At 40.8% G+C, this 25,528-nt stretch overlaps 1 protein-coding gene across 1 annotated transcript in view; it reads right to left on the bottom strand.

Annotated features, from left to right (window-relative positions):
• The window catches only part of si:dkey-1d7.3 (transmembrane protein 132D), a 34,152-nt gene extending 9,252 nt beyond the window's left edge, over positions 1 to 24,900 (bottom strand). The window contains exons 1-5 of the mRNA XM_061747636.1: positions 24,627 to 24,900; positions 21,834 to 22,701; positions 15,724 to 15,870; positions 9,379 to 9,550; positions 4,620 to 4,763 (exon numbers count right to left, since the gene is read on the bottom strand). Of these exons, the coding sequence (XP_061603620.1) occupies positions 4,620 to 4,763; positions 9,379 to 9,550; positions 15,724 to 15,870; positions 21,834 to 22,701; positions 24,627 to 24,696 (1,401 nt within the window). The 5' untranslated portion in view covers positions 24,697 to 24,900. The remainder of the gene's footprint in view (positions 1 to 4,619; positions 4,764 to 9,378; positions 9,551 to 15,723; positions 15,871 to 21,833; positions 22,702 to 24,626) is intronic.
• Between the last annotated feature and the right edge of the window lie 628 nt (positions 24,901 to 25,528).

Genomic DNA, 25,528 nt, shown 5'->3' with positions numbered 1-25,528 from the left:
GAATGAATGAACACAAATTCTCACTGACTCTAAAATCTTGTAGAAAGGCTTCCCAGATCTCCTATTATTAATTCACTGTCAGCCTTCTGATTTAACATGGATATTTGACTTCTTTAGCCGTCAATAGCAGTGAATAACTCTTAAGTCCTTGCCACACTACCCACAGATCAGTAATATTTTTCATGCATCAATGACACACGATAACCCTCGCAACAATTAACCAAAAACAAATTACACAGGGACCTTCTTATGAAAGGGGTAAAAAGGCAACAAAAGGACAACAGATTCCATGCAAAAACAAAGCAGCATTTAAAAGAACATACCAAGAGTCCTACTTAAAATATGGATTGGTGAATTGGAAGCTCCACGCCCACTCTGTAAAATGCAGTGACCAATTAGTTAATAAAAACATGAAACTTTAAATCTCTGCATTTTGGATGAAAGTCAAGGCAGAATATCCTGAACTTGCTACAAAAGCACCTAAAGTCCTGCTTCCGTTTCCAATGCCATACCTTTGTGAGACAGGGTGTTGTGCAGTGATAGCAGCGAAAACAAAACTTTATAGTAGACTGGATCTGGATATAAGGAACACACTTCAAGTCTCACTGTCCCACATCACCACCAGATGAGACAATCTAGTTGCAGGCAAACAAGCCAAGTCTGGTATTATGGTGAGTTGTGTTGTAATAATTAAAAGTACCAAATGTAGTTGCTATTGGAAAGCTCTGTGCCCAGACCGCATGGCTCACTGGTTGCTTCCACTCCTTGACTCAACTAATTTCCTCCCATTTTCACTTCCTGTATGTGTAATGGTTAGGTTTCCCAATCCTTCAACACAGGGCCAAAAAGATACAGATATGTTCCTGAGCACTAAAAGCCAAGTGTCAATGTTACCCCAGTGACAACTTATACACACGGTAAAGATACAGTCATGCATTTGTCTTAACCACAGACACGCTTTCCTATGGCCATGTTGCTGTATATAATATAAGAAGTCACACTGGAGTCTTGATTAAACTGTGACTGAATGTAAATCAGCTCTGTCTTACGACCGTACCTTTAGTGCCGTACTCTAGGTGGGAGCATTGCAGTCGCAGCCATTAAGCGCAATGAGGTGAGACACAGCAGTTGGTGTGTTTTATTTAAGATTGGAGGCCTATCTCCACCGCCGCCTCACTTATCTTAACAAACCAGTGGCTCCACAGAGGTAATTGGGAGAGCACTAGACTGGAGAATAGGGTGTAGCGCCAGAAGAGAGGGAAGATAAAAGAGGCAGGTGGAATAAAAATGTGAGGAAACACCAGAGGGAGGAATGACTTTCGAGGTAAGTCAACTTGAATCCCGGTGGAAATGCTGCGGAAGGGCACCCGTGAAGCCCTTTACCCAAACACGTCAAATTACTTCCACCAGAAAACCTCTGGTGCTCTTTGGTATTTTCTGATTTCCAATTTATTGGGTTCTGGAAGAGGAAATATAACACGTGACACGGTGCACAGGTCCACAGATGGAGCCCAGCAACATGCTCTGCAGCCTTGCACGATTCACCTTAACCAATTACCTACCAGCACATGGCACGTTTACAAATTCTGCCATGAATATTCTCTTTACGCTTTCCATGCACCAAATGTCTCCAATTGTTTAAAGTAAGGAAGTAAAGAATGTAAAACATCTCATATATTTTTCATAGTGAAACAACTGCAACAGTTTTATACTGTTTAGCTTGATTTCTGCCTCATTTGTATTACTGCAAGGTACAGTAAGTACAGTATTATTGCGTTTTAAATTATTTGATCTTACTTGTTTTACTTTTTGTGTTTCAGCAAGTATTGTGAGGAACTTGAATTGAGTGGGATTTTGTATAAAAGGACTGTGCAGTAAGTAGAAGAAATGTATTTCTAGTATACTTGGTTTGTCTTTTTATCAATGAATTTCTGAGATATTTTTTTTTTTTGCGCAGTATGACTGACATGTTGACCAAGCCTGCTGCTGTGGACGTCCTGCTTACCATTTTGTGCAATTCTCTGCTAAATGCGCATCAATACACTGTCTTTTTTGAAATCAAATATCAAAATAGGCAACTAAAGTATAGTTGATAAGCAAGCCAAGATGAATGAAAATTAATCAATATACTCCAATCTTACCTCTGTGTTCACGTTTTAGCTTTTTTTTCTTGTTATTGTTTGTCTAATAACACTAATAACAGCTACTCTGATCTGATCCAATATTTGCAACATGCTGTTTTCAAGCTTAGAATGTAGTGCTTTTTTTTTTTTTTGTTTGGTTTTGGCCTTGTCTTTGTTTGTTTGTGTGTTTGTTTTAAAATACAATTTAAGAGGAGACAGTGATTACTGAATGTGCTCCAAAGTGGCCCAAAAAAAGCAAATGCCGTGTAGCACACAAAGAACAAAGCTGTATGTAAAAGAAGTATATGCCTATAGAAAGTCTGTGATTTCAGGCTTTAACTTTATTCAATCATTGACGTTACGTTAAGTGGGGTCACTGATCCCACTAAGCTTAAGAGCCCATTTAGGGGCACAATATTAACTGGATTATTATTAACATTGTAGCATTATAAAAGGGAAAATCATTATGAACAATGTCTCCCTGTCTTTCACACTCTACTAGGATGATTCACTTTAATCACCGTTACTTTCACCAAGCCAGCGGCAATAGAAGACCGTAAAGGTCCTCATTTTTCTGTCTCCCTCTGTCCTAGTAACATGAAGCCATTATATAAAGGTCAACCCACTGTGCTTATGGACCGGGCCCCACGATGAAGCACTCAGTAATACCTTGTGTGTAGGAGTTTTGCCCATTAAGAGTGAAACATGTTCTTGGTGAGTGTCATCGAGTCACATAGCCAAAAATTACGTATTTGTATTGGAAGTAAAGTACGCTGAACAACTCAGTAAATAATACACTGCACAACACAAGTCCAAAAGCCAACAATTCATTTACATTTGACTAAGGCACGCATTTATTGTTTTGATACATTTATTCTGAGATGATCAGATCATGATGTGCTTTTTCTCTTGCTCCAGTCTATTCTATATACTGCCTAACAAATTAAGCTGTTTCCTCCAATTAACCTTGCTATGCTAATAAATACGTAAATATTTGTTATATTCGAGTGTCCATTTATTACACATTTCTCAAGACGCTAATCTCAGTCCAAGCAGGCACATGCAAACCCCAGACAGGAAGGCCTGAGCCAAGATTCATACCCAGAACCTTCAAACTGTGAGGCAGACTTGCTAAGCGCTCAACCAATGTGATGCCCCCAACCTAATTCTTTTGGAAAAATATGCCTTTAAAGGCGTACAAACGTCTGAAGTTTAAACCGCCATTGTGACCTACGTGACCTCAGCAAATCGCATGAGCGTGTTGGACAAACGTGTTGAACACAGTACTGAAAACATATTGCAAATTTGTCCTGCCTGCTCAGTACAATATGGCTAAAGGGACAATAACAATCAAACAATGGAATGTACACCAGAAAGTGATTGAAAGCTGACCAACAACAAAGAACAGATGTGTGTGTGAACCTTTATGTTCCATTGTAATTTTATAGACTTGGTGCTATTGCATGTTTGTGTCATTATTTGAACACTGCTGTCAATTCAGTTTTCGTAGTTGCAAGATTCGTAGTGTTATTTTCTTGATGCAGGCAATCAATGTAACCTTTCGAAAAGACCATAATCAGAACATGGTATGTTGGTATAAAAGGCTTATATTTGTGTAAGATGTTGTTTGTTTGTTGTTATATTCTCCAAAAGACAAAGGGCTCAATTTTCGTAGTCTGCGCATCTGTGGCGGGGCACGAATGCCGGTGTATCCTGATTTTTGTGCAAGCGCAAGACTGGTTGCACATGTTTGTCAATTTTGCAGACCGGTCTACGCTAAGCTGTGCATTCCAGTTTAGCGAGGGTGTGCCCGTGGAGATGTGTGTGTGAATTTTGTCGATGAAAGTCGGTCTAAACTTACACCTGCTCAGACCACATCTAACCGCCTGTGCAGCTGGTCTAATGGGATTTTGGTGAATTTGATCGGGGCACAGGCAGACAGATTCCCACTTTTGGTGCCCACTTCACAGAGCAGATATTTGTGATCTCCTCCCAAGCCAAGTTGACATCATCCACCCGTGGAGGTCTGCTTGCAGTTCCGTATAAACATACTTTGCATGCTTTGACCTCCCAGACTCGAGCAAATCAGTTTCTTCTTGGGAAAAATGTGGTCGTCTGCGCTTCACCATGTCAAAGACTGTCAGTGTGCTGCATTTAAGGTGAATGAGAGGAGCCGCTTTGATTGGACATGAATGAAGTCAGCTGTGATCACTCCCAAAGCAACACAGACCTCTCCCTCTAGACTACGCTAATCCATGAATTTACCAACACTGATCTAACCCACCCCCGGCTCACAGTTGTGCTACCCACTGTGCGGGATTCACGCTGGTCACGAAAATAGACCCCAAAATGTTTAACTTTTTATTTACTTTACAGTCTGGACTGAAACGTTTGAGTTTGGAAAAAAAGGGTGAGCCAAAACGACGATGATTGAATATTACTCTGTAGTAAAATATGACCCCAATTTACATGCAGGGTTATTAGAGTTTTGCTTACCTTAATCACCTCTTTATCAGTGGACCTGCAGCTCGTCAGGCTGCTTACGTCAGTGATGGAGCCATTGGCCTCCACAGCCAAAGTTTTCACAGGCACTTTCACCACTTTGCCTGTTAACATGGCAGTATTCAACATATCTGTGCTCTGGATTGGAAAAAAATACAGAAGATGGAAAGCAGGTTAGCCATATGGTTAGTATAATCATTTGATGAATGAAAAAGAATAATTACTGTGCTGTGTGTAAAGTAGGGGGCTGGGTGCACTACACGATCAACAAAGCTACTTAACACAAGGTCAATCACTTTTACAAAAAAAAATAATAATAATAAAACGCAAAATCCCTATCAACAATTTGGTCTTTGTACAGAAGTCACAGCAAGATATTAAATGTTAGGTCCAAGCAGTAATGAAGACCTATTACTAAAATCTCCAAGGTTTCACTCAATTCAAATAAGCTGCATTATGCAACCTTAGAAAGATGAGCAAGATGCCTACGTAGACATCTTGTGAGACCAATAAATATAAATAAATAATAAATAGAAATAAACGTGCCTTTTTCTCTAAAACAGTTTTATGCAGCAGCAATATCTATAAGACACCACTAGGTGACCGTATCGCGCTGCAAACACCTTCCCGTGCATTCTTTGGTAAGTGACAACTGGAATACACCGATTTTATCGGGCTGATCGGTATCGGCCGATATTTAGCATTTTATGCTGATCGTTTGATCGGCTTTAATGTCATAATTCACCGATCCGATCAATGACGTCAATGATCGGCTCCGCAAAAGACATTTACTCCGCTTCACCATTGTGCACAGTATATTTGAATCCAAAAGCTAGTTTATTTTTAGCCTTGTCGTGGATCTTTTGACATAATATTGGAAATATCTGACGGCCAATAAAGTTATTAAAAATCAAAAAACATGTCGGCGGTGTGGAACAAACAACACGTCTGAGACAGACAACACGTAATGTCCGGATCAGACTACAAGACAAATTTGCTCTTTCATGATTGCACTATGTCAGACTACTGCAATAAAATCTTGTATTCCGATACCACCGCATCCCGTTTTTTACGATCATTGGGCTTTATCTTGTCAACTCAAATGCAACCGGATACACTCGTTACTGTGGCGACGACAACAAGAGTGAAGCGCACCGACTTTGTATTATAAGGACAAAATGGGGGAAAACGTGTGTTGGTGGTCACCGGTGCTCAGGACAGGAGAGGACATTTGTTTAAGGATTGCTTCAGGTATGTTCACGTACTTTTAATACGATACGGCTCGCAAGCAGGCAACAAAACGTTATGTAGCCTAGCAAGCTACTGGTACCACGAATGGTTGGACGTAAACATGCCGCTGGTCTGTCAAATCATGCTCTAAAGTTTCGGTGTGGGTGACGTAATTTAATTAAAAATAAAATAATGTAATTACAGTAAGTTAGCACCCATTATTTGTGTCACGTTGTAATGTTGGTTTGACCTGACTGATTAGAATACACGATCTGACTATAGCAGTGATTTCCAACCTTTATGGAGGAGAGGAACATATTTTACAATTTAAACATCTCACGGCACACCAACAAACAAAAATGTCAGAAAAAGTGGTTACATTAATTACTGTATTTACTTCCTGCCATCTAATACAAGACCATTCATTTGTTCTGTCTGTCACTATGCCTCACTGGCATAAATAGATGAACAAAGATACATTATTTATTGTAAATATATATTTTTGAGCAATTAAGTACACAAGTATATACAGTAAATGAACAGGTCATTTAAATAGGCATTCCTCCATTTTATGATCAGTGATCGGTTATCGTTTTTTTCAACTCGCTGTTCGGTGATCGGCCCCAAAAATCCTGATCGTGTAAAGCCTAGTGACGAGTGTCTTCAAATGGTGAGCAGTTTTAATTTTTTAATTTGTCATTTTAATACCTGCAAAGTGTGGCGCAGGAAGACAATTATGTTCACGTGGTTCGAGAAAAAGCACAATTTCATCCATCCATCCATCCATTTTCTGAGCCACTTCTCCTCACTAGAGTCGCGGGCGTGCTGGAGCCTATCCCGGCTGTCATCGGACAGGAGGCGGGGTACACCCTGAACTGGTTGCCAGCCAATCGCAGACCATTTCATTTATTTGATTTTTTTTAAGTCAGTCAACCAGCATCACAGAACATAGTCTTGACTTCACTTATGTATAGATCATATTTAGATAAGGATCTAGAAGATTATAGCCAGGGGAGCCGTGTGCACCTGGATTACAAACCTGTTGTAATACGGTGTTATCCACAGATCCACTTTTTCAGTGCCAATAGTAATACCTAAACCTGATTACATTTTTAATCTTTTGACCCTTGTGTCACCTTCTATGCTGTGTGAAGTGTATCAATGCTTATCAGCAGCTAGCTGCTTCTGCACCGTATATTGCCATCATGAAAGTTTGATCTGGCTTTATTTTCAAACTTTAACTAGTCCTTCAACATGGATTTACAGCTGCTTTCCAGTTAATAAGATTGCTACCGTTTCAATTTATTTTCCACGCTGTGTCTAAGAAGCTAAGGCAGATCAGCATTTTTTTCTTTTTTTTCCCCCCCCAGAGATGGTTTGTGGACTGAAGTATCAGGCTGTGCTTGGCAGATGTTGCCCGCCTGCTTCACAATTTGAGCTTGGTCGGCTTGACAGCTGCTGACCGCAATTTTAAAAAAGACATGCTCTATTAGAGCCCGCGACACTGACCCGAAACATAAGCCACTGGATCAGGGCGAGGAAAAAAATCAGTAAAGCAATGTCACTTCTGTCGGCGACATCTCGTTTAGAGCGCTTCAGTACAAACTGCTGTTAGCTCATTTGCATATGTTTTATTACATTTTCTACCCTGTCCAGTTGGATCCCCCTATTTATTTAATTTTATCCTCCATTGTGTGGAAGGAAAACAAGCTCAGAAAAGAACATTAAAATGTGTGTGTGTGTGGAGGGGGGTTAAAAAAAGAAGAAAAAACAACAACTACCCACTCACACTCTTATTTTCTTGCTGTCTTTGCAGTTGCAAACCAAGCACCAAGACTGAGCCTGAGGTTCTGGTACCTCCACTGCTTTAAATCCTCCAGCTTTCCGACTTGTGCACCCACTCACAGTAATTTCTTCTGAAAAGCAGCCCCTTGACCATCTGTCTACTTTTTGAAAGCATCTTTGGCTACCCTTTCATTTCCGCCGCAATCATACCTCTTTCCACCCACCTGAGCAATCCCTTCGTCTCCCCAGAGATCAAAATCACAAAAAAGCTCAAAGGCCACACTGTCCAAAACAAAAACCTTCTAGTTTTTTACTATTCTATTTTTCATTGAAAAATGTTCACTACATTCATCACTATTTTTATGGATTTTTTTATTTATATTTTCTTTTTTTTAATTTATATTTTTTTTTTTATACTTGATATGCACCCGCTGCAGTAGAATGCAGAATGATATGAAACATGCTTGAATACAGCCTGTAAAGTAACATTTGGTTACGTTATTAATTCACCTATCAATATAGGAATAGTATCAGTAAACAGTAAAAAAGAGTGCCCATTCAATTACACATTGAGTACTTTTACTGTCTGTCAGCTTGCAGTAGTAGACTTACATAATACCACTGACATTTTTCTAAGAATTTTAACTTTTTCTTTGCTGCACCGTCAGTTCATTTGAACCCAAAAGAAAAAGTGCAAAACTTGCAAACGTCGATAACAACATATTTCAACATTTATTCACAAAATCCTTGTAATGTCTCTGCAATTAGCCCATCACTAAAATCATTGGTCACTTGCTTCAAATACTTGTTTTTGTAAGCGAACATCCAGCGAGAGGCTAATAAACAAGTAAGAAGTTATCGACAATTGCAAACCAACACCTGATGCTAATATTATTCAGAAAAAAAATGTAACACACTCCATCTAATGTTCATTTGAATAAAAATGTTTATAAAGAAAAGCAAGAATGAAAGCAATCAATTAAGCATCTTGGCGAGAGGCTAATAAATGAAACATTACAAGGAGTCATAAAGCACCGATAAATGTTACATCATCCCGCCATAAAATAACAACATACTGTAGGCATTAACTCATTCCATTCATTTACATGGATATTTGACTTCAAAAGCCGTCAGTGGCAGTGAATGAGTTACAGGTTGTCTCATTTCTCCTCCCCTTCTTGCCATGTCTTTCGAAAATTGTGCATGTAATGGTTTTTACCTTATCCTCCCCATCCTTACGATACATGTACAGTAACTGCATTTCCCATCATTCCCAAAGACCGACACACCCCACCCTCAGCCTGTATCTCTTATACAGTAGGTGGCAGAAATTCCCCACACAGATGTCAATGATTGACATGTCACGATACCAATAGAAAACCATTTCATGTAGCATTTTTAGCATTTCAAAATGTCACTCTGTGCAGCCTCACAAAATATCCGCCCCTGTCTCTAGCTGTGTATCTTCTAATGTTAGAAGATAAGATAAAATAAGATAAGATGACCTTTATGTGTCCCCACAATGTGTAAATAGTAGGAGTATATAGATCAAAATCAAAATCATCAAGTTGTATACAACTCCATCCATGTAGCGTTCCACCACACCATCCTCACTGGCTCCATATAACCAAAACAAGGGAGCGAGTGCCAGGTCGTTTTTATGACCTTCCCCCGTGAGTGTTATATACGCCATGTAATGTAACAGTGCCTCACACAATGGTGTGTGGATACTACTTACCATGACCAGAGGGGCCAGTCCGACAAAGTCTCTCCGAGTGGTGTAGATCCGCATCTGGCCCACATCCCTGACGTTCCCCGGCTGGTCCAGTCTCCAGGAGATTGTGTGGGTCTCAACCAACTCTGAGACATCTTTTGGCACAAAGTCCAACTGGAGAACTTCAAAAAGACCCCTGTTCGAGAGAGTTAACATTAAAATTGTTGTTATACAGGCGCATCTCAACAAATTAGAATATCATACATTTATTTCAGTGGTTCAATTAAAAGACTGCAACTTTTACAGTGCATATAATAAGTCTAAACACCCCTTAATCAGAGGCATTTTAAATAGCGGCAAGTGTGTGCTGACTCATTTAACATGGGTTTTAGTGTGTTTGACTGATTCTGAACTCAGCCACTTCACAGTTATAAAAGTGTGTACACTCTTGTGGAACCAAATTCCGTTTATTTTTCCTTCCGCTCTTTGCAAAGATTAAAAAAATAAAATAAAAAAGATCCAGTGAGTTGTACATGTAGTAGGTCACAATAATGGTGGAAAAAGTTTTTTTTATTGATTTCTGTTGGTCTCATTTTTATATCACAAAAACCTGGCATTTGAACAGGGTCGGTAGACTTTTTATATCCACTGTATATCATATAGATTCATTAAACATAATGGAAAATATTTTCCACAAGACCAATTCCTACCTGATCACGATCTTAAAAACAGTTTGGGCTCTTCCTTATGTAATGTTCTAATTTCTCATTTCGGTGAAGTTTGGGTTTTCTTAGCTACAATCATCTAAAAAAATTTTTTTTAATTCAATCATAATCATAATCACAATCATAATATTTCAATGTGTGTTGGAAATCCATATGAGTTTCACTCTAGCTACTAAAATAAAATGAGTTTTGCATTATATTGTATATATTATATTTATATTGAAATGTGCTTTCACATTAGACTGGTCAAAGCTGGACAAATATATTTGTTATTGTGGTAATTAAAACCCAGGATATAATTGTGCAATTAGGATTTTGAAAGGTGGTACTCATAATTATAAAGCTGCAAGGTACTTCATTAGATTCATAGGACTATTTAATCTCATTAACTAGCAATCAACAACAACCTGGCATTAATATTACACACCATAGCCATGATCTTCAAATTTAAAATCTGTATTCATTTCAATATGTTACTAATCTGTAGTGCTTAGCAAAGTTTTTGCAGTATAAGTTCTTCATAAAACTTGAGTCATCATAAATTGGGGCACAATAACCCTATGACCTCACAGAATGAGGACATTGTTATCTTTGGGTTCAATAGAAAAAAAATAACAAAAACAAAAATATTAGTTAGCTCCAAGCACTGCTGTGCCACCGCATCACAAGAGCCCACACACCTGAGACCTGTCTTGTTTTCCTCAACATTTAAAATGCAGGGGAAAACATTGAAACAAGGGCTGCACTCTTCTGTTTACTCGGTTGAGAGATGAGAAAATATCGCAAATAAAAGAACTGGAAATGACTGAGGAAAAACAAACTTCGGCGCGAGCAAGAGTGCCATTAAAAAAAATAAATCCTACATCTGGGAATGAGGTGAGTGTGAAGAGCAATGATTTAGTAAGCTGGTCTGGCCGCTTTAATGCCGAAAAAAGTAGGCATCGGGATGGAAACTGTGAAATTGAAACACTCCTTGAATTGAAATTTAAGGTGACAAAAATTCTCTGCGTGTTCACAAATTGGGATTTTAGTTGCAAGAATAGACACCAAACTAACTCAGTAGTTTATGTAGTTTATGTAGCCACCAGCCTTTCACAACTTCTTTTTGGGCCTCGGCTCCAGTTCCAAACCATGTACAACACAAAATTCAACACAAAAGTGTAGGAGGTCGAAATATTTTCTGTTCATCTCCTAGCTGACTTTGTTTCGCCTCTCTACAGTATAGTGAGTCACACTGTCTTCTTGTCAGCACACATTACATTATTTTGTTTTAGTCCAACACCTGAATATTTCACTTTTTGAAAGCCATGTGAACGAGTGGTTCGTACGTCTGCCTCAGAGTTCTAAGGTGCGCGGCTTTGAGTCTTGACTTTGGGGTTCCTTACAAGTATATTACTATAGCTTCCTTCCACAATCCCAAAAACATGCACGTTAGGTTCATTGAAGACTAAATTGCCCATAGGTGTGAATGTGAATGTCAATGGTTGTTTGTCTTTGTGCCTTGTGATTGGCTAGCAACCAGTCGGGGGTGAAACCTGCCTCTTGCCCAAAAGTCAGCTGGGATAGACTCCAGTTTAATCATGACCCTAAAACAGGCAGTGTAGAAAATGGATGAATGGATATTTTGCAGAACAACACTTTCATTTTAAACATCACTGTAACCCTTAGCTTTACAGATGCCATATCTGCTGTGAAAGCGATGTTTGTTGTGGTAATGATGTCGTGACATGTGTTGGTATCAGTCATAGAAAAGGTCTTTTTTTTCCCCAAATGGACCATGCACCCTGTGATTAATTTGGTGTTGTAGTGTATTAAAGTAGAGGGGACTATTTGAGGAAATAAGTTATCAGAACTTTGATGAAGTGGGAAATTTAAACTCTTAAATCACTGAAATGCTGTAATATTCTGTTTTTGCTTTGGAATACAGAGTATGGATTGGATCAATGGAGGAAAGGTAGATTAGAAGAAAGTAAATAGGATTCGAAATGGTTTCCGTGTAGACTCCAGCATCACAACAAATGTAAAAAATTAAAGAGGGTCAGAATACCTTTACACGAAAGCACATGAAAAACACCCCCCAAAAAAGCAAAGTAAATATTATACAAATATTGATGAGAAAAAAACTATAAATAATTCAATAACATAATAACAACACATACTGCGTCTGACAACCAACTGAAATTAAAAAAAAAACAACAACAATTTTCTTCACCCCAAAGCATATGAGTACACTGTACAGACATCCGTCCACCCCTTTTCAATAGCACTTGTCCTTATTAGGTGTGCTGGTTAACTGGAGCCCACCCCAGACGAATTTGGGCGAGGGGCGGGATACACCCTGGACTGGTAACCAGTCAATTACAGAGCACATATAGAGTCAGATGCACTAACCACTAGCTTCCATGCTGCCTCTGTCCAGACATTCAAATATTAGTTATATTTGTAACCGACTGCCAACGTGTTGTGCAAAAATAACACAAAACTGTAAATCTGCTGGTGTTGATGGATGAGGTTAAACAAGTCAACATCTGTGACGGTTTTAGCACAGCTCCAGTGAAATATGTTTGACAGAAGAGCTGCTCTTAGCATTTCACATTCATCACTAAGACCACGTCCATATGTGCTAAGGCTTTTTATTATGGTTATATATTTTTTCTTAAATTATTGAAACCGACTGAGGTAGATTTAGCTCATTTGTTGAAACTATTCAGACTGTCTGTGTGGGATTGAGAAAGATAGATAAACATAGGGGTTTTGCCTCTTTTTCCTAGAAATCCCTCTATTGGGGGGGATGTTAAACCCTTCGTCATATCACTTCAGATTCAAGTGTGTGTGTGTGTGTGTGTGTGTGTTTGAAAAGATGGGAGGGAGGGTTGTCCTGCTGAGACCGGTACACAGGACACAAGTTGGAATATCTCTCCTTTCTAATCTCCCCTTCTGAACGTGCAAGCCCTTAAGCCTGGATAACGGAGCCGTGATTATGGATGATTACGGATAAGTGGGTCGGGCGGTCGGTCGATGGATCTGCCTGGGCGGGAGATTGCTGGGCGGAGAAGGGATGCTGGTGTGTGCCAGCGATGTGAAGCATTTGGTTGCTGATGTGAAAATATAGTTGGACTAAAATAATCATTAACCATAAAATTAATGAAATTAGAGGCACTTGAGCAACACGTTCTGATGCATTTTAGACGCTGAACTGTGAGGGTAACGGTGTGATCAAAATCATGCCATTGATTTTAAAGAGAGGGCTAAATCAGTAATTATCTGGCAACGTGTAAACGATAAACAAACCCCGAACCTCAAAACTGTGAAGCAGAAGTGCCAACCGCTATAGGCCACCATTCTGCCACAATCCCGTCATCCATCCATCTTCTTCCGCTTATCCATGGTCGCTTAGCAGCCAAAGCAGGGAAGCCGAAACCCCAGCCACTTTGTCCAGCTCTTCAAAAGGCGACAAATGTCACTATTGTTCGACAAAACAGACACGTGACAAAAGCAACGGCGGACGAAGGAGCAGAAAACATTCAGTGGCGGAAGGAAGATACTGATCAAGAAAATGGTTGCACAAAATCCTTGAAATTGCATCATGACGAGCCCTACACGCAGGCCCATATTTACTTCCGTCAACACACGGAGCCCTGTGTTTGTTCGCATGTGCAATGTGATGTCCTGTTTTTGTGGGCGTGCATGTCACTACACGGATTCATTCCGTCCACATGAGAAGTCGCATTTGTTTTGGTAAGGGGAAAGATGTGGTATGACGTGTCTAAAAACAGCTGATTGGGCCGGGAAACCTTTGAGAATGGACACGGTCAGGTTAGGGAACTTTATTTTGGACTTCTCTTTACCCCTACAAAACATTTGTCTGATCACAAGAAATCTGAAACCTCATCTGGTTCCTCTCGATGCAGAAGATAACCATGCTCTCCATCCTGCAGAGGAAACTCATTTCGGCTGCTTGTATCACTGCAGACGATGTACCAGTCCACCTGTCGATCTCCCTCTCTATTATTCCCTCACTCATGAACAAGACCCCAAGATATTTGAACTCCTCCACTCAGGGCAGGATCTCTTCCTCGGACCGGGGAGGGCACGCCACCCTTTTCCGACCGAGTACTACGGCCTCAGATTCGGAGATGCTGATTCTCATCGCAACCGCTTCACACTCGCCTGCGAACCGCTCCAGCGAGAGTTGAAGTTTGCGACTTGATGAAGCTAACGGAAACATGTGATCCACAAAAAAAGCAGAGACGCAATGCTGAGGCCACCAAACCGGACACCCTCAACGCCTCCGCTGCGCCTAGAAATTCTATCAATAAAAGTTATGAACAGAATCAGTGACAAAGGGCAGCTTTGGTAGAGTCCAACCCTCACTGGAATCCAACTTACTGATGCTGGTTGTACAGGGACCGAACAGCCTGTACCAAGGGTTGTCATTGTGCAGTGATGATAACCATAAAATCGTAACTCGAACAACGCAAGAAAGCGTCCGGCTGCTCAGTAAAACATGAGCAATCCAATTCATTAATTTGAATCAATTACATTCACAAATGAATGTTACCAGGCAGACAACGTGAAAATGCACTTTTTACAGTGCAGCTGAATTTGTTTCTCTTGAAATGTGTTTTTTTAAGTCACTGTTGGTGTAGTGGTACATTCGCCCGATTTCAGTGCAGGTGTCGTGGGTTCAGTCCCCACTCAGTGACAATGTTGTGATTGTGAGAGTAAATGGTTGTTTGTCTCTATCCAATATGTGCCCTGTGACTGACTGGCAGCCCGTCCAAATTGTAGTCTGCCTTTTGCCCAAAGACAGCTGGGATAGGCTCCAGCACCCTGCAACCCTGAACAGTAGAAGTGCTGTGGAAACTGGACGGATGTTCTTTTTACAACCCATATTACTTCCATTTATACCTACAAAAGACTGCAAACCGCTTCATATTTCCTCTCCTCTACGTACCTGTCAGTCATCTTCAATGGATCTGTAAATTATGATTTAGTTTCATTTTATTCTGTTGAACTTCTCTTTTGAAATTTCTGGCAGTTTGTGGTGTTGAATATTTATGATTGTAAAAGTTTGAGGCGGGAATTAACCCATTTGCGTTGTATCTTGTTGGAGGGAAAAAAAACAGTGTTCAATTTTAGAGGAGTACTTTTTATCTTCATGTTGGAAAACCATGTGCCTTTGCACTTATAAAATGTATTGTATGTAGTTATAACCTCATATAATCCTTTTTTTAGTGTGAGGGTAATCATTTTGCCGTGAGACAAAGCAAAGTGTCTGTAGTTGGGCTGCACCAGTTGCATGAGGCAGATGATAACTGCCTGTTCATGTGTGTATACTGTATATGACTTCACTCAAGGAGAAATAAGCAAAGATTTCTCAGCGCCATCAGGTGCATTTAAATGTCACCTTGCATGCAAGTTTTTTTATCTCTTATTATTCTCAGTGCTTGTCCTATGGCTTGCCTACTAAACGATTGACATATTTCCCTTAACACTTAAACAGTAACACTAACTTGATGAATGTATGTGCCAAACACTAAGAGAAATTGTTCGAGACATACTGTCGTCTGATCGTGCACTGCACAAACCTTAACACTAACTGTACAATATATGTGACATAATCCAAATGTTGTGCACTGACCTCTTTGCTGTGCCTGCAACCTTCTTCTGGCAAACAACAGAGACAGTGTTGGGGATGATGACTCTGCCAGGCTCTGCGTTGACGTCCCACAGCATCGAGGCACTGGGCCGCACGGCGCTGAACGACAATCCTGGATTGACTGTCCCCCTACAGTAAACACATACACCAACATGAAACACATACTTATTACTTATCAGACCTAACACCCACTTATCGCTGTCAGGTCTGATGGAACTCAATTTCTGCAAAGACATCTGGTGTTGGTGGTATAGGACACACGCCACTTAGGTCCCTTCAGAACTAAATGAAAATTATTTAAAAACAATAGATGGAGTTGGTGGACGGTAGTGTGTGTACAGAATTCTAAGTTTGTTCGGGTGTGAGTTTTTAATGACAAGTGGGTAGCGACAAACAAGTACACGCGTGTAAGTGCCCTGGTAACAATAGCCAGTACCTGTGTGTTATAAGAGTGTTTTACACAACGTGAAGTAGTGAAAGATGCTGTATATCAATCGCAAAGTTCGTGGCCTAATAAATAATGATAATAAATTAAATGAAAAATGTGCGGTCACATGAAGCCTCTTTAACATTTCTGCTTGCCCCCTCAGGTGCAGTATGTATTCCTAAAACCGGCCCGGTACTTACTATCAAATGTTTGTCTGTAGTTCACTTAGCATTCATCCTGGCATCTTTAACATGCCCAGAAAAAAGCGTAAGTAGTGTTTTTTTTTTTTTTTTACATATTGCGTGATGTATCTTACTTAATAGTAGTTGTTGCTTGTTATTTATATGGTGGCTTCTACCAGTTGTGCCGCTAAAAAGTGCAAGGAGTTTCCTCATTTGCAGACACAGACAGAGAGGTTTGACAATAATGAAATGAGACCGTGTGCAGCCACTCGCATGACTCAATGCCAATCGGCTAACTGCTAAGTCATGTTGTTGCGCAACACCACCACACTATTCTTCTGTAATATTGTTCATCTCTTTTTCAGACTTTTGTGTAGCATGCTGCTGTCACACTTTGTCAAAATAATGGTGAGAGGTTCCACAGCACAGTGACATAAACAGTTTTCTGTTTGGCTTTGAGTCATGAGCGTGGCTGTCAGTCTCATTTCTTTATCGTTGCACCTCACATGCTGAAAGGAGACGGTTTTGCTGACCAGCCATCATTTCGTGTATATAACAGTGGTCCACGAAAGTTAATATTTCGGCCAAACTGATCCAAAACAAAATCATTTGTCAAGCGTGAAAAGATATATTTGGTATTTGGTTCATTTGTTCTTGAATTCTTTGGGATCGTGGCATGAGGAAGTTTTTGGAGATTTTGTGGCTTACTTCTCTTTGTCTGACAAGTACTATTTCAGTGATTTCTTGATTCAACAAATCTAGCGGTAATTAGGCCTTGGTGTGGCCAGTGAACTTGGACGCAGCTTTCCAAAAACTGTGGTTAATCGCAGTTAACTCATTATTGAACAGGGGAGTGCAGTTACTTTTTCCACATAGGACCCGTTAGGTTTGGTTTTATTTGCCGTGTTTTATCAATCATGTTGTGCTGAATGTGGCGAGAAACCAACAACAGATGAGTCGCAAGCTGCGGGCAGACTGAGAATTAGCATTAATTAGCATTCATTTCTGTTGGCCTCAGGAGAAGTAGGAGTTAATCAGATTCAGGCACATGATGCGGCACTGACAACACTGATGATGACTAATGTGAATGGAAGCAGCCCGGGGGGGTTCAACAGACACCTAAGTTTATAAAGCAATCAAGCTTCTGTCTGGCTGTTAAATCACAGCAGCCCTGATGCATTATGGGACTAGATCATAGAACAGGGCTTTTGAGCCCAAGTGATTGGGGAGACACGAAATAATTCCGACCCAAAGTTAAAATGTGTGGAGTCACATGTCATTTGTCTCCGAAAACAAGCCAATTTCCTCATGGCGAGGATTCATGGATGTAGCTGGAAATGTTCCACTGGAAGTCGAGAGCAGCTCACTCGAGCTCCAGCACATCTGATAGAATCATTTGGAGAAAAAAATCTATGCGAACAAACAATTGTATTGCACTTCCAAACTGTCACTTGATGGTGAAGGTAATATTGCCAACAGTTGACACTGAAGTGATGTCTATTTTTACAACCCATCCTTCAATTCACAGTATTTTTTTTTCTTCTCACTGTCAAACATTTATTACTGTCGAAGGAGGTCTTTTTTGTTTGTTTGTTTTGGCTGGCTGAAAGAGCACCATATTCTCATTTTCTGGAACACAAACCAGTCGTGTTAGACTGTGAGGAGGTTTTGGTTGCCGTGCGGGGGATTAGTTGCGAGGTGGGGTGCGGCTGCCCCCCTTTTTTCTGTAGTCTTAAAGCCGGTCGGGCTGGGCCGGGTCCGTAGGAGTCTTGCCACTTATTTCACACACTCAGCACATTTGTATAACTCACACTGTACAAATTTCATACATTCACATCTCATTCAGGATCCTCTGGGGTCTGGCACAAGGCATGATGAGGCGGATGCCGGGCCGGGTCGTGACACATCTGTGCTGGTTTCTGGTCTGGTCGTCCGTCCTCCCCCCCACCTTCTCAGCCCTGCCGGCCCTCCTGTTTTAATGCATCATCCACCTAGTGGGGTGGATTTTTTGTTTATTTTTTAAAGTAAATTTAAATGAATTCAAAAATATATTTGTAAAGTGTAAGGAGAGAAATATTTTTTATTGCATGATATCCAACAACTTGTGCAGTTGGGGGGGGGCACAGTGCTTTGGGGGTACTTCCAACAAGGCAACCATGCTCAAAAATTAAATACACATCATTGATTTCAAAGATAGGAATGCTTTAATCCATTAATAAAATGTATCAGATACTGATGAGCAACATATGCTCACATAGGCCCCACCCTGTGCAATAAAAAAAAGAGGATATGAAAACATGTGATAAAAGAAGCAAAGGGGCACATCAAAGGTATGCCAAAAAGTGCCCTCCTGGTTGCGCCGCCTCTGCGTTAGGGTTGTAGGTGAGCCTAACCCAGCTGACTTTAGGAAGGTGGCTGGATACACCGTGTGATGGTTTTTTTTTTTTGGGGGGGGGGGGGGGGGGGGGTTGTACATTTGGAGCATTAAAAAAGTGCCTGCATTTGTATTTCTTGTTCTCAAAATTAAAACAGTAACATTCAAATAGAGTGTACTCGCTAATGGACATACAGAATACGTCCATCCCAAAACACACAAATTAATCAAGTAGTATTAAGCAGAACAATCAATTAGTGGAGAGGTTGGCTCAAAGTCACTGTAAATTGACAGACAAACTACAGAAAGTAAGCACTGAAATGGACCTACAAACGGTGACATCAGATCAATTTATGAATCAATATCCATTGCGGGCCACAGGGAAAAGCTCTTGAAAAATGAAATATCCAATATATACAGTATATACTGCTTTAATCCAACATATCAAGCATACAGAACACTAATAAATGAAAGACTACAAATATTATTGAATTGTTTTTTATCAGATGATAAATGTAAAGAAATATAAACATTTTTGTAATCTTAATGAGAGGTGGCACATTGACTCAGCATCTGTGAATCACCAAAGTTTTGCGACTTCCCCAAAACTGTCAGACTCTTTAACTTTTCTAATGTGATGCCCCAAAGGAGTGTGAGAAGGTATATACAGCGAGCAAGCCTTCGCCACTGTTTTATTGGAATAATGGATTAATGGCTTGAAGTCTGCTTGTCTAGTTGTCAACTGGAGCTCATAAAAAATATTTTGAGGATTTTTTTTTGGAAGATAGTATTTTCCCACAATGTGTTTTACAGGTGTTCACTTCCATTTGAAATGTTTAATCATGACCCTTTGACATTTTTGCAAAAGAAAAATAAAATAATCCTGATTTCAGTTACCGTGAGGAATTTGACAGCGTCCTCTGCCTTGCCTGCTCCGCTAATCATTTAAGAGATTCGGTGGTATTGTTTTCCCGCATTCTTTGATGCCAAATACTTGATGCTATAAACAATTGTAATGTGGCTTGTAAAGTACCTCAGGGGTCAAAATGTTTCAATAAGAGACGGCACTGAAGGGCCATGGCCGCCCCCGGGGTGCTAGCAACACACGTTATTGTAAGGCTTATAGAAACATTGCAAAAAAAAAAACTCTGGTAGCTGTTCCTCTAACATTATAGGTCACGAAAATAGGTGATTTGGGGTCACCATGCCAATGACAGAACTTGTAGGATTATTTGTACCATCCAAATGATAGTCAAATTAAAAAAAAACATTTTCTAAACCTATACTAACAAAGTGATTGCTCTCCAATCAGATGTACTGTAGATAAGGTAAGCGCCTGGTGACAATGTTAAAAATATACACCGAGTGTACACAACACAGCCTGCAGTGCCTAACAGGTGGCTATACACATGCATGAAATCGCACATATAACACGCGCACAAATGCATCCGCTTAATCCTCACAGTCGCCTCAAATCATGATTCATTTTCAATCAGGGCCACAGATAATCTGGCCAAGTCCTGCTGGAGAGGACTCAATCTTGGGCCAAAGACATGAAGTAGAGCAGGGATTTCTCCCAGGACCTATCAATCACTTTGCCAAGCTCCTCAGAGCGAGCCTTCAGTCGGACTCAAGTGCGGGACTTTGGGCCAATCTCATTCTGGATGTGGCACTAGGTCATGCACACAAGGACTTGAAAGCACTGACTCGAACGGAAGAACTTCACTTGCACGGTCAATGAGTAGGATTTTCGGGGAGGGATTTCAGGTGAAGAGGATAAAAATCCAAATAGTTACAGACGAAAAAGGCAGATTTTGGTTGGGGAGGTCAGTGTCGCTTCGCCCGATCGTAGTCCAGTCATTTAATGACGGACGCCGACCTGCATCAGGTCACTGGGTCAGTGTGTTTGTGTTGGGTCAGCCTGATCCACGAGCCGTTCAGTGGGACTGATACAAGTGCAGGTTTAACTTGGTTTCCCATGGATTAATACACGTATCTTCGCATGCCTCTCCATTTTCCTGCAGATTATGTTCAGTGTGTTTGCAACGTGATATCACGGATTAGATTATATATAGATACAGCTGAGTGAAGAGAAAAAGCAGCAACGCATGATGTGAAGCATTTTAATTAGAGATCCACAAGTCTACTCATTGATGTGCATCAGGAGGCAGTCAGACGAAACTTTGAACAGCTTGCGCTTTGTTTTTAGTCTATATTACCTTCCTTTTACTCAAAGGGTGAGGAAAGATGTTTGTTTTCGTGCTCCATGAAACAAGATACATTATTCATGGAGTCAAATACCCAGAGAAATTGCTCGGATCTTGGCGGGATGTCGAGATATGAAAACCAGTGAATGAAAACCAGTGAATCATTTGCCAATTATGTCCCTTCTTATGGAAGAGTGCTCTCCAGAACTCCCCCCACTAACTGAGACGTTAGACAGGATCAAACATGTCAGTAATTTATGAAGGCGGTGTAACTGGCAGGCAGCGGCAAGCATGGTGGCACTCGTGTCAAGCCCCATCAACATTTAAATGCCTTAAGTAAGCATTTAAATGCATGGAGTCGATCCCTCATGATGATGCTCACATCCGCCGTATCTCCTGGTGATTCAATCTGATTTCTTTTCTGCTGCCAGTGACAATCGGCTCTTATCTGACTTGGACAAAAAAACTATAAGACTTTTGACTCATTGTTTGGATTATTTAAGTATCTTTGTGTAGTGTTGTTTTTTTTACTCTGTGTATGTTTTGTTGCATGCATCACACCATCAAGAATCAATTCATACATTTGTAGGCAAGGCAGAAATCAACCCTCATGTTCTTAAGTCTTTACAGACTAAGCTATTGTCCCTGTTTTGTTTTCTTTTTAGTATCAATGCATCAGTTTTTATATACCGCTTATCCTCAGTGCATGTGCACTTGCGGTGAATGTACAGTGCTGTGAAAAAGTATTTGCCTCCTCAAATTCTTATTTGGGGCTGCAAAATTATTTTGAGTATGAGAAAGCCCTCAAAACTTTCTGGGGGCTTTCGCACCACATGCTGGGGCTCTTAAAACCCCACAACACAAAAAAGTCAAAACAAAAAAGGGATCAAATATGCTCTTACCTAAGTGTGAAACTCTCCAATGTAGAGGTACTTGCCAAGAAGACATAAAAAGTCACAATATTATCAGTCTTCAGGGGCTTGGAGGAAGTCTGGATGACCAAGACACCCCCTAACCTTAGACGAAAAAAGGTTGGATTTCCAGGTGGCGTTTTAAGCAGGTTAACACTTCCTATTCTTCTCATGGGTGTTCCGGACTCTTCCTTGACCCCCGCTCTCCCAACTCCAACTCGTTGCAGACTATCCTGTGGCGTACACTGGCCTGTCTGGTCCATCCGACTTTGGAAGTAGACCTCCACAAGATTGCCCTGAAGCCCCTTTACGGCTTCTGTTCGCCCAGTCTCTTTGCTGGAGCTGCCGGGTCGAGTGGACGAGCTGAACCAGGCCGGTTCAGGCTTTAGCTCCGCCACGCAGAACCTACCCGGAGATACCAGGCATGCCCCACGGACCTCCCTCGTTCCCCAGAAGGCGTAAGCTGTCACACAATGAGCGCCATCCGCCATCTTTTCTTGAGCGCCATCACCTTCGCGAGGCATGTGGAAGAGGATCTTGACGGCCGGGGACGAGGATCGCACCTGGCGGCCTAAAATGAGAGGCACAATCCTACGGCCGCTGAGGAGCAACTCTGGTGGAATGGGGGCATCCACACTGAGTGGACCATATGAGGCATTAAGAACTGGCTGGAGTAAACCTGGGCTTGGATCAGTGATGAAGAATGTCTGTGTGTGAGCCTTCAGGCTGGAGTTCCTCTGAGAACTGTCCTGCCTCAGAACCATATGATCAACATTGAGGACGTGAAATCTGACTGCAGGATAAACAGGTGGTGGGGTAGACGTCTCAGTACCTTTTGGAATCTGCTGGCTTTCAACATCTGTGGGAGGAAGAAAAATATGTTTGTAGAAGAAAAGAAGAAGTCCGTAGTGGTACATTCGCCTTTCTTTGGTGCCGGTGGTTGTCTGTCGCTATATGTACTCTGCGGCTGACTGCCGACCAAACCAGGATGTAGTCAGCTCCAGCCTCCACCATGAACAGGATAAGCAGTATAGAAATGGATAGCTGGATTAACAATGGTCATAATACTAATACGTTTTTAAAAAAAGTTTTGGCACAAAATGAGTTTTTAATGAGGGGGTTGAAAAGCTGGAGATAGGTGTGAGGTGGATGTCGGAATGATGGAGGTGGTCAGGTCATGCTGCAGATCTGAAACTATAAAGCAATGACAATCCCTCATGTAATTCCTGCACTGGAAAATATGAAGAAAATAACACTCAAAATGGAAAAGTGAGACAAACAGGTAATCGGGTACTTTGACAGAAGTTGAACCAGGAAATTAGGTGAAACTTTAGCCTGAATGTGATGTAACAATAAAAGGACAATACAATAATAAAAGTGTGCTGACAGCTCACTTAGAATCAATTTCATTTTAACGAGAACCAAGGATGCTCTCTTTTCAAGTCAGACTTCTTTGAGGAAATTACTTTTTTCCTCCATTCCAGCATCCCTCAAAACACTTTTTTTTGTGAAACATGTTTTTCATAAGAAAAATAGCATTCTACAGTGTTGCACTTTATAAAAACATGCACTAATGAAATAATTTATCCATCCATCCATTTTCTGAGCCGCTTCTCCTCACTAGGGTCGCGGGGGTGCTGGAGCCTATCCCAGCTGTCATCGGGCAGGAGGCGGGGTACACCCTGAACTGGTTGCCAGCCAATCGCAGGGCACATAGGAACAAACAACCATTCGCACTCACAGTCATGCCTACGGGCAATTTAGAGTCTCCAATTCATGCATGTTTTTGGGATGTGGGAGGAAACCGGAGTGCCCGGAGAAAACCCACGCAGGCACGGGGAGAACATGCAAACTCCACACAGGCGGGGACGGGGATTGAACCCCGCACCTCAGAACTGTGAGGCTGACGCTCTAACCAGTCGGTCACCGTGCCGCCTGAAATAATTTAATCGAATGTAAATGTAATTGTGTTGTTCTAGCAGGTGTGTGCACCTTGGCCAGCAAGGGGCAGTATAAAACACAGACATGCATAGTACTACACATAATAAAATAATAAAATGTGTCGTCATTCGCAGGTGAAAGAATGCATGCTTGTGAGTATTGTATGCTCTGTCAGCATGTTACTGCACCATTTGTGTTAATATATTCATTGTTTAATGCTTTATAGCTACCGCAACATTGATCGTTTTGTTATCCTATCTACGGTGTTTTGCATTGTGTGTTACTGTCTAATTAAGCTATCGAACTTTTGTAATACGTTAATGAAGTTTGATTGATACACAATGTGTAAATCACTTTTTTGTTTTTGTTTTGTTGTAAACGTCAACTGGGAGTGGCAATAAACAGCTTCAAGCAAGCACTTGGCCTGATTTGTTGTTAGAATTGTGTAGAATTGATTGATGAGCGACGCCTTGTATCTTGACAAAAAAAAAAAAACCAAAAAAACTTGTAAGTCCAGGCACCACTGTATAAACGTAGATAAGACGAGGCAATCTCCAAATGGAGACTTTGGCATAATGCTGGTATCACTGAGACACATGGTGTGCTGCGATTTCAGAAATTTCTTTTTTAGGTTGTCTTCTTAAAAGAGCGAGAAATTGATGTATTGCTTCGGTCCTCTAAATGCACAATGCTGTCATTTAAAGGAGAAAATCATTAGCCCTTTATTGAACAAGGAACCATATTTGCTACCTTTGCACCCTACAAGGGTTGATAAATGATTACTCATGAAGTATGCCAAATAGCTGTGTAAATGCAAATAAAATACACCTATAGATGACTTACCCTTTGTTAGAGCAGTAAGCACAGCAAAAATCCCCACTGGAGACATGAAACGGAGGAGAAAGTTAAGCATCTTGTCAAGGGAATCCCTGTCATGCACCAGGAGAAAAAAACAAGTAAAAAAGATATTTATATATACTAGTAGTTTTCTTCCATTGTAACAAAAAATTGTTAATCCACAAAAATCATTTTCTTGAATGGTTAGTGAAGAAAAAAAAGATAGATGGTAGAGAGAATTGAGGTTGCACGACCCCGGCTGGCACAGCAGGACAGCGCCAGGCAGGACTATTCCCATGGCCGAAATCAGTAAACATGTGTCAGATTAACTGCGACCACGTGGGTGGAGGAAGAGCTGCGAGCAAATTAAATGCACACGAGGTCAAGGGGATCAGTGGTTTCTCTGTGAGTCACTTTAAATTTGATCAAACAAATGATGAACATGATTCCACGCCAAAGGTTGAATTTGCATTATACCATTATTGCGTTGGCTTTTTTATTACTGTTTTATTACTATGTTATTACGTTACTCACACATTATGCAGTCAAATAAAATTGGAATGGCCCCCAGTAGGGCGCAGATCTACCCCACGGCCTGTTAATCATTATGTTTGAATTTTGCCATCCAGATAAATGCATTATGCACTACGAAATGCGCTGCAAAGTTGGGTGGTTATTTTGTCATCACCAACAAAGGTGCTTTCTTTTGTATATGTGCATTAATTGAAGCTCTTCCATCTAACATACGTCATTGTTATACAGGCATAATTTGTACTTTTTTTTTTTTTTTTTTTTTTTTTTGCCAGATGTCAGCCACAGATTCTCATGGTGCAGCGGCGTCGCATGGGATCATGTCTGATGCTGCAGGATGGAGCAGATGGGTGCAGGTATAAGCTTAAGCCTCCATG

Source organism: Phyllopteryx taeniolatus, chromosome 15 (assembly GCF_024500385.1).
Source record: "Phyllopteryx taeniolatus isolate TA_2022b chromosome 15, UOR_Ptae_1.2, whole genome shotgun sequence".
Lineage (NCBI taxonomy): Eukaryota > Metazoa > Chordata > Actinopteri > Syngnathiformes > Syngnathidae > Phyllopteryx > Phyllopteryx taeniolatus.
The sequence above is the reverse complement of the archived record's forward strand: the minus strand, read 5'-3'. Positions and strand labels throughout refer to the sequence as shown.